This window comes from Cyprinus carpio, chromosome B17, assembly GCF_018340385.1.
Source record: "Cyprinus carpio isolate SPL01 chromosome B17, ASM1834038v1, whole genome shotgun sequence".
Classification (NCBI taxonomy): domain Eukaryota; kingdom Metazoa; phylum Chordata; class Actinopteri; order Cypriniformes; family Cyprinidae; genus Cyprinus; species Cyprinus carpio.
The window spans coordinates 12,514,818-12,524,382 of NC_056613.1; the positions used below are offsets into that span (position 1 = coordinate 12,514,818).

At 38.3% G+C, this 9,565-nt stretch overlaps 2 protein-coding genes across 4 annotated transcripts; both read right to left on the reverse strand.

Moving 5' to 3' along the window:
• Positions 1-471: 471 nt before the first annotated feature.
• zbtb8a (zinc finger and BTB domain containing 8A) lies at positions 472-3,737 on the reverse strand. Of its 2 annotated transcripts, none has more exons than XM_042742299.1 (3): positions 3,225-3,495; positions 1,546-2,381; positions 472-808 (listed from the first exon to the last, which is right to left on the reverse strand). In XM_042742299.1, the coding sequence occupies exons 2-3, from the start codon at positions 2,351-2,353 to the stop codon at positions 531-533; spliced, it is 1,086 nt and encodes a 361-aa protein (XP_042598233.1). In that variant the 5' UTR covers positions 2,354-2,381; positions 3,225-3,495; the 3' UTR covers positions 472-530. The 2 variants fall into 2 exon arrangements, with proteins under 2 accessions (XP_042598233.1, XP_042598232.1); XM_042742298.1 differs by lacking the exon at positions 3,225-3,495 and adding an exon at positions 3,502-3,737 and having other exon boundaries at positions 474-808.
• A 335-nt stretch (positions 3,738-4,072) lies between these two features.
• LOC109107967 (UDP-glucose 4-epimerase-like) lies at positions 4,073-8,938 on the reverse strand. 2 transcript variants are annotated; one of them, XM_042742305.1, is made up of 11 exons: positions 8,787-8,938; positions 8,250-8,379; positions 7,737-7,849; positions 7,457-7,570; positions 7,082-7,258; positions 6,899-7,012; positions 6,696-6,762; positions 5,037-5,122; positions 4,868-4,945; positions 4,563-4,677; positions 4,073-4,455 (listed from the first exon to the last, which is right to left on the reverse strand). In XM_042742305.1, the coding sequence occupies exons 2-11, from the start codon at positions 8,368-8,370 to the stop codon at positions 4,391-4,393; spliced, it is 1,050 nt and encodes a 349-aa protein (XP_042598239.1). In that variant the 5' UTR covers positions 8,371-8,379; positions 8,787-8,938; the 3' UTR covers positions 4,073-4,390. The 2 variants fall into 2 exon arrangements, with proteins under 2 accessions (XP_042598239.1, XP_042598238.1); XM_042742304.1 differs by having other exon boundaries at positions 7,737-7,852.
• Positions 8,939-9,565: the final 627 nt, after the last annotated feature.

The following is a 9,565-nucleotide window of genomic DNA, read 5'->3' on the forward strand; positions in this document are numbered from 1 at the left end:
CATAAACTACCAGAAAGACAGCTCTAGCCCATTCCCCCTTTCACACAACCCAAAGCATATCATCACTTTCCACTGGCTTCCTCATCGCTGTCCTCCACTTCCTGGATTATGAGATCTGCTCCAGAATCTTCTGCGAGGTCATCGTCGTCCATGACCCATGCAATTTGCCTGTTCTCACTCATGTCCTCTTCCACACCCAACAACAGGCCTTCCTTGTCCTCATTTCCATCCGTCCCATCAGTGATCAACTCACTGTAGCCGCTCTCTTGAATGCAAACATCACACAGCCTGTATTTGCGGGTTCCCTCGCTTACCACTCGCCCAGACACATCATTAACAAGACACCACAACAACCTTCACACAAACATACTGAAAAAAATAATCACTTCATCAAATTACATAACACAGGGGATCTATAAGATACCACTATAATTGTTTGTTTTTTTGACAGCCTGAAGAAAAAGGTAATTATGTTTAATTACATCCATTACACTTAACTTAATTCAGTCATGAGTCATGACTTAATGTGATCACACACAGTACAAGGTATGAATTAATGAACAGCAGTAGCATGTGGATATACAGCCTGTGGGGGTGTTAATGGACCAGACCTGTGTGAAGCTGAGTGTGTTTCTCACCGTCTCAAAATGGCTGCGCAGGTGTTCCAGGCGAGTGAAACGTTTGCTGCAGGCCTGACAGGGATAAGGACGCTCCCCTGTGTGACAGCGGAGATGACGCTTCAAGTCAGCCTTTCTCTTTACTGTGTGCGTGCAGAATGGACATTTGTAACGCATAGAGGGAGTGGAATCTGAGACAGAGGCAGACATTGACTGTTAGATTCCTTTCATGCATCACCACATTTAAAATCAAAACATCTTCTTTACTCTGAAAGCTTAGAGACATACAGTAACACAGAGTTAGAGAAAAAATCTGTCTGGGGGGGGGGGGGAGGCTTAAAGGAGAAATGTTAGGCAATATTAACATCTGTCCAAGTCTTGACTGTTGTTTAAGACCTTGAATTGGTTATTTATTTGCAAAATGGCATTTGGATTTGTGCAATATGAACATAGAAAAATATATATATAGGATTTTACTGAATTTATATGATCAAAAATACAAGTATATATATATATGGACTGAATTTAAATTATTATTATAACTGAATATATATATATATTCCTGTGATTTCAAAAATTCCTGTAAAAGTGAATTTTTCAGCATCATTACTCCAGTCTTCAGTGTCACAAAATTCTTCATAAATCATTCTAATATACTGATTAGGTCTGGAATTTTTTTTATTATCACTGTTGAAAAGATTTGAGCTGCTTAACTTTTTTTTTGTGGAAACTTTTGATGCCTTTTTTCATGATGTATTAATTAATGTAAAGGTTAAAATCAGCATTTATTTGAAGTTGATTTTTTGTAACAATGAAAAGGTTTTTACTGTCACTATTGATAATTTTACTAAATATAAGTATTCATTAAAAAATAAAAACTTACTGACCCCAAACTATACATGTACAATATCTGCAGTTTTGTGCTCACCTTTATTAAACACCCCAGCAACCCCAACAATAGACGGAATATTGGCGTACAGTTCGTCTGCTATCTGAGAGCAGTGTGATACCACCCCCTGCAGGTCAATGAGAGAAGTGTCTTCTGTTACCAAGCGACTGGTGGCAGTTCTTTTCCTGCTTCCTCTTCTTCTGCGTTCGGGGAGCACCGAGCTGAACTGCTCCTCATCCATGTGTGCCTCCAGACTGGACTGTGGAGGAGAGTTCTGCTGAAGGCCTGACGGCTGTGGGCTTGTTCCTCTGAAGTCCTCCTGCGTCTGATCCTCCTCTGGCTGATCCCAGAGTCTGGTCTGAGAGCTCATGCTTACGTCACACATGTTGGACGGCTCGATGACGTTCTCACGCCTGTCCTGAAGTGGACTGCTGTCTGACAGACACAGATACCGACTCTCATCGTCCTCTTTTGTGCTGATCTCAAGGAAAGATTTAATGAAGGCCTTGCAGTAGGAAATGACGTCATTCATCTGCAGGTAGCTGGCGGCTGACATCACTTCTATTACATTAGAGCTGTTGAGCTCCAGCTGACCAGAGTAAATGAAGTCCAGGATGATGGCAAAGATCTCAGGGCTGAAGACATCAAAAGAAGCATTTACAGACTCTAGAGTGTCTTTAGCTCCTTGAGACAGCAACATCCTGAAATATCCACTGCTGCCGTACAGGACATTACGGTGTGCACTGAAAATCTGACCCTCCACCAGCACGTTGCAGTCACAGAACAATTCCTGCTGTCGTTGCTGGTCCAGCTGCTTTAGCAAACAGCTCTGGTGAATGGCTGACATATCAGCACTGGTCCATTTGTGAATAGGCCTGAAAAAAGAAGTGGGAGAACTTGAGAAAAATCAGTCCAGTTAATATAATCAAGTAAACATTAGATGCTTCAGTCCAGTTAAATATATATATATATATATATATATATATATATATATATATATATATATATATATATAGATAACAATAATAATTATAATAATAATAATTTTATATATATATATATATATGAAAGAATGAGTAATTAACTTCTATTCATTATCCAGTTTAACATTATTCTTAGCTTGTATGTGCAGTGTTGTGCTTTGTGTGATGTAATGGCAGCGATTTTATTTCACGAAGAGACAGCTAAACCCCGCCCACTGCGCTCTGATTGGATGACACATCTGTCAATCATGTACATTCGCTGTGGAAGGGGCAACACCCGACTTTGCGCATCGGGTAACGAGGGAGAGAAGCAGGGAGAGAGAAAAAGAGAAATAAACACAGAGAGATGGAGGGAAGAAGAGAAACGCACGTTTAAAACATGAAAAATATTAGAATAAAGAAAAGTAGGCGACGCTGTTGCTGCTATATATCTTATTCGTTCCCCTCACAGCAAGCGCACACAAATACAAAAACTGGGTTACAGTGCCAGACGTATATAAATAAATAAATAACCAACCCAATTAACATAAAAACATAAATAACACAGAAATAGAGAAAATGCTAGAAAAGTCAGTTATAAAATTAAAGTCGCTGCACCCAATATGTGCAAAAAAACGCCCGCCGGACGAAGAAAGTAATAGCCTACCTGAGATAACGCGCAAACACGCCTGTGATTCACTGAAAGGACATTTAAACATTAACCAGGCATATCATTTCTAACATTAGGAATTTAACCTGTCAGACAAGGGGAAAGAAGCTCTGGGGTGGTTTCTGACGGGAGCCCTGTCGTCCGCGGAGAGCCGCCCACCGAACCGACTCAGCTGGAAACGCTCCAGACTGGATTTTAAAACGCAAAACGCCCGGCTTTACAAACACCTTCGTCGCCTTTTCATATTTCGGATCACCTGAGCTCGGGCGACCCGCGGGTTGGCGTTGAGCCTCGCGCTGGTCCCCGTCGCCCACCCTCTTTACCCGGGCACCGTTTCCCCAGTCTCTTAAACATAATACTCACAGATGCCCCGCGTCACCCGCACTCCGGTACGGTCGACATGTCCCACTTTCACAAACCATCTCCATTTCCTAGCCTACTTTGGATGTATTTCTCCAGTTTTTATTTTCAGGGCGAACGGCTTTCACTTCCTGCTTTGCCCGAAAGACCGAAACCCGTTTGTGCTGGAAAAACGTTTTGCTGACGTGGGTGTCCGGTGCGCCCGGGACTGGAGAACCGCTTAAAGCACACGCGCTCCGTACAGCAAACCCGATACATTTATATAGCAGGTTCTGGCATTCAAAAAAAAAAAAAAAAAGGTCTAAAGGTATATATATATATATATATATATATATATATATATATATATATATATATATATATTTTTTTTTTTTAAACGTTTTCAGCACTTATGTTGACCTTTTCATCTAATAGGAAACAGAGTCGAACAAGAAGCTGTTGACAAAAAACCATGTAAAAAACAAACAAACAAACAGAAAAAAAACAATGATTTATACAGATTTGTTAAATGATCAATAGGTACAACGCTGAAAAAAATCAGTTGGATATACTATAACCACGAGAACAGAAGTTATTTCTAAATAAGTGAAATAATTTTTATTATTTCATACTGACAAGGAAGTATAAATAATTCCAGATTAGAAATGAGCCATTCAGTGTACTTTGATAAAAGTGAGATTACACGAAAATGGAGGACATTAGAAAACAAAAGAGACAGATTTTAAATTTGATAAAATCATTTGTTTAGCTTCAAGTTTCTTGTAATATAATGATTTTACATATAATTATTACAAAATGAAAGACTTCATGGTCCCACTTTGGCTTTGTTTTGTTTTTTGCCATGAGTGCAATTCCCTTATTTCCATAAGAAAGATTCTGCATTCATCCAGTTTTAAGACTGTGTTCCATTACTGAATCCTGTGGGATTCTGGGATTGCCAGCGCCACAAATCCTCACCTGTGTGATTAGAAAAAAAAAGTCTGATTAATCATACTTCACACCTCATTACACTCTTATCTACTTACGCACATTGCAGAATTAAAATGATTTCAATTCACACTTACACATCCTCTCCAGGCCGTATTCTGCCTTCCAGCCCAGCTCTTTCTCTGCCAGAGTTGGATCTGCATAGCATGAGGCCACATCACCGCTGCGTCGAGGTGCAGTCTGATAGGCAATCTGGGACCAGAAGAAAAATACTAGCATTGAAGAGAATATCAGATGTATGCCAGTATAAACATTACAATGAGATTTCATTAAGGCTCAACAAAATGTGTGTGTGTGTGTGTGTGTGTGTGTGTGTGTATATATGTGTATGTATGTATGTATGTATGTATGTGCTTTGGACCAATGCAAGTTTATGCCTCACCTTTCGACCTGAAGCTTTTTCCATGGCATTCACCATCTGCAGCACTGAGTAGCCTGTACCTGTGCCCAGATTATAGACCTACACAGAGACCAACACAGAAATGTAAAACTGAGAAAAAAAGGATGTGAAAATGGAGTACATTAAAGAAGAAGAAAAAAAAAAGTCATACTTTACACCCACAGTTGTCCTTCAGTTTCTTGACGGCAGCAATGTGCCCCTTTGCCAAGTCAACAACATGGATGTAGTCTCTCACACCTACCCAGAAATAAAGGAATCAGTGAAATTGTCATTACTGAAAACTAAAATGAAAAGAAAATGGAAACATTCCTATTAAAGGGATACTCCACCCCAAAATGTAAATTTTGTGATTAATCACTTACCCCCATGTCGTTCCAAACCTGTAAAAGCTCTGTTCGTCTTCGGAACACGATTTAAGATATTTTGGATGAAAACCGGGAGGCCTGTTACTGTCCCATAGACTGCCAAGTAAATAACAGTGTCAAGGTCCATAAAAGGTATGAAAGTCATCGTCACAATACTCCATCTGCCATCAGACGTGCAATCTGGGTTATATGAAGCGAGGGGAACACTTTATTCAACAATTCCTATGTCAACAGTCTCCTCTGTGTCTCTCCATATCACCGTAAGCTGTGTATGCTTTTCTGTATCATCCGCACCACAAGGATGCGCTGTTTCTAGTGTATTTAGCTTTGATTTGAAAGAAAACAACGACACAGAGGAGGCTGTTGAAAAAGGAATTGTTGAATAAAGTAGTTATTTTGTTTTCTTCACTTACAAAAAGTGTTCCCGTCGCTTCATATAACCCAGATTGCACGTCTGAAGGCAGATGGAGTATTCTGACAATGACTTTCATACCTTTTATGGACCTTGACAGTGCTATTTACTTGGCAGTCTATGGGCCTCCCAGTTTTCATCCAAAATATCTTAAATCGTGTTCTGAAGATGAACAGAGCTTTTACAGGTTTGGAACGACATGGGGGTAAGTGATTAATCACAAAATTTTCATTTTGGGGTGGAGTATCCCTTTAACTGAAATAAAAAGCAACATAAACAGGAAGAAACTGAAAATAAAAAAATTTTAATACTCCAAAATTAACTAAAATAAAATAATTATAATAATACAAATTAATTTTAGTTTTAGAGACTAAAAGGTATATTATAAAAGTTGAAACCTTTACAGCCCACCTGCATTAATCATGAAAATGCCACTGGATAGCAAAAACATTAGACATACAGTAGCTTAGAAATTTAACAGCATTAATATTTGAAATGGTAATTGTTTTAATGATAGCACATAAACTACTAAAATAAAAAACGGAATAAACTGAAACTAGAAAACTCTGACCAAAAACACACCACCAACAAAAACCAGTGTTATTTTAGTATAATGCATATAAAACTATATAATTTTGTTAGTTATTCAATAATAATACTCTAATATTTCTATTTAGCTTTAATTTGTTTTTATTTCAGTTTTAGTCTTAGTAATTTTAGTACTTCAACTTATTTTATTTAAATTAGTGGCCAAGGCAACATTACATTTGTTTCTGTTTTTTAAGTTTTTCATGTAATATTTATAATTTATTCCAACTTTGTTTAATTGAACCAAAAAAAGTGTTTAATAGTTTTAGTTAAAAGTAACTACTTAAACTAACAATAAAGAAAATGAACAAAAATGAAAACAGATTGAGAAAAAAAAAAAAAAATTTTAAACAATTAAAAAACGTGTTACTGTACAAATCCAAAACTAGTACGTAAATCAGAGAGTTATGGCAGAAACAGCATGCTGAAAACCATCTCTCATCACCTGTTCCATCAGGTGTGCTGTAGTCATTTCCAAACACATTCAGATGTTTTCGTCTGCCAATAGCCACCTGCCGCACACAGTGAGAAAGAACAACATCTGTTACAATAAACATAGGCGCACACACACACACACACACACACACACACACACACACACACACACACACACGGCTCTTCTAGACCTTAGGTGGTCAAACGGGTTACCTGGGCAACATAAGGCAGAAGGTTGTTTGGGATTCCCTGTGGATCTTCACCAATCTGTCCTGAGATGTGAGCACCAATGGGATTGAAGTACCTGAGCAACACAGCATTCCAGTCCTGCAAGACATTTTATCAGTCACAAACCTACAACACAGTCAAAAGTGTCATGAGAGAGCGGTCAGCTACCTTCTCTGCTGTGCACTGGTCCCTGATCATTTCCTCTATGAAGTACTTGGTCTTGCCATAGGGGTTTGTGCAGCCACCCACTGGATGCTGCTCATCAATGGGGAGTTTTTGGGGGTCTCCATAGACGGTGGCGGAGCTGCTAAATACCAGATTACGCACTCCATGAGACTGCATCACCTGATTCAGACACACAGGGCCACAGACAGTAAGGCATGCCTCAAGCACTAACATGCACACTAACACACAGACTCCAAACTGTACTGAATCTGTAACAATCAGTTCAAAGATTCGTATGGACACTCCATGCATAACAGTGATGCATAAGGCCATTCATGCAAATACTGTACATACCAACAATTTAGACACATTTCTTACCTCCAGCAGATTGATGGTTCCTGTGAGATTGACTCTGTAGTATCGTAAAGGCTGTTCTACTGATTCACCCACAGCTTTCAGTCCTGCAAAATGCATCACTGCATAGAAGGAGTGCTGGGACACAGAGAGGAAACAAATGAGAAGAAAACCGAAGACAAGTTGTGGCTCAATGTAGAACATTAATTAGATTCATTATACAAAGCAAGTAATGGATACAAAAAAGATTATACTGTATATAATATATAGAAAAATTAAAAAAAGAGTGTATATTTATTATTACTTTTTTGAATATTTTCTCCAATCCAGGTTTATCCAGAAGGTCCAGCTCATGGAACTCAATCTGAGTATTCAGAAACTTCTCTATTCTCAGCAAGCTCTCTGGAACATTACCCTCTCCTCAACAAAACACACATCCACAGATTGACAGACATAAAAAAACAGGAAACATTATTTTAAATATAAAAGTTTTATCCTAAATTTGAAAGCAAAGTTAACAATATTACAATATATTTTAAGCAAAACATTTTTTTAAATAAAATTAAATATAAAATAATGCATATTCATATTACAACATGAATGCATATTATTTATAAAATATTTAATTTCATATTTAAAAAAAGTTTAGTTACTGAGACTATGGATTGCTTCACCTAGCAAATACTACATATAGTCCACAAGGGCTCACTGTGTGTGCAGGATATTTCTGAGGCTCTTTATTAAAAAGGGTCCCTGTGTGTTCAGAATACCACCAAAGCCCTTCTTCACTATGTGTGAGTTACTGAAGTCAGTTTACCTCTGACAGCATTACTGAAGTTATCGATGACCACAGGGTGATAACCAGCCTCTATGAGCTCCACAACACAGTGGCTGCCAATGTATCCACCTCCTCCTGTCACCAAGATCTTCTGACGCATGTTGAGAGCCTTCAGCACAGATTGAAAGATAGACACATGAATTAGGCTATTGTAATTACTGGCTCGTTGTTAACAGGTATGTGGGTGTGTTCTATTCTTACTCAAGCTGTATGTGAACTACGTGGCTTTACCTTCACCTGCAGCATCCTGTTTCACTTTATATGAATGGAGCTCTTTCATTAATGCAAAGCACATCGTAGCATTAAAAAGTCACCAAGATCCCCAAACGTTCAAGAGCTTAGTTCAATTCAGTCTGACTACACTGGTATACATGGACTACACTGATATAAAACACAGTAAGACTTTGAAAGTCACCTGACTGGAGGAAAAAAGCAAGATCTCTTAGCTGTCAGAACAAAACAAACAATGCAACATAAGCACAAGAACAGCTCACATTCAGATGTATTCACACTCACCGTGCTGATGAATGGGGATCAATGAGGGTTACTGGGAAACCCGCGGGTGACAGCAGGCAGTTCAGTGACAGGCGAACAGTTCACTGAGTCTGTTGGTTTATTCATTCTCTCTTCCTGGTTTCAGGGACACGTGGAAGTGTGTGAAGCCAATAACGCATGTGCTGCGTAATTCACTTTTTAAAGAAAAAGTCCCTCATCTTTTGGTAAAATACGGTTCAATTATGTATGTATTTATTACAACAATATGTTTTTTTAATAGCGACTAGCAGGAGATCAGTGTCCGGTATGAAGACCAATGCAAGCCAATATAAATAAGCAAGGGGGGAAAAAAGAATGCACTAGAAGACATTTAACTAAGTAATATATATTTATGTACAGTACCAACATTAAGTAGGACCTAGATTAATCAAGCCTTCTCCAAGAAACTTTTATTATGGAAATTTTACATCAACAAAGGAGAAATATTTTCCCTTACGCACATAACTTTCATTATGACGTGTCTGTCCCATGGTTAAGTGGTTGAATCCAATAATCATATGTCAGTCAGCTGGTCTTTATTCGGTCATTTTAAAACAGGAACTTCCATATATCAAAGACCACGTCTTTAGTCTAAAACTGAAATTAGGAATATAAAAATAAGTAGGAATACATTTCTAACAGCGACAGAGAGAATGGAGAAACAATTTTGTGTGTACATTTTTGTGCCAGAATAATTTTGCGCAACCAGTGACATTCGAGGTTGTTGAATCTAATTCACTAATATTTTTCTTTAGTCCAAC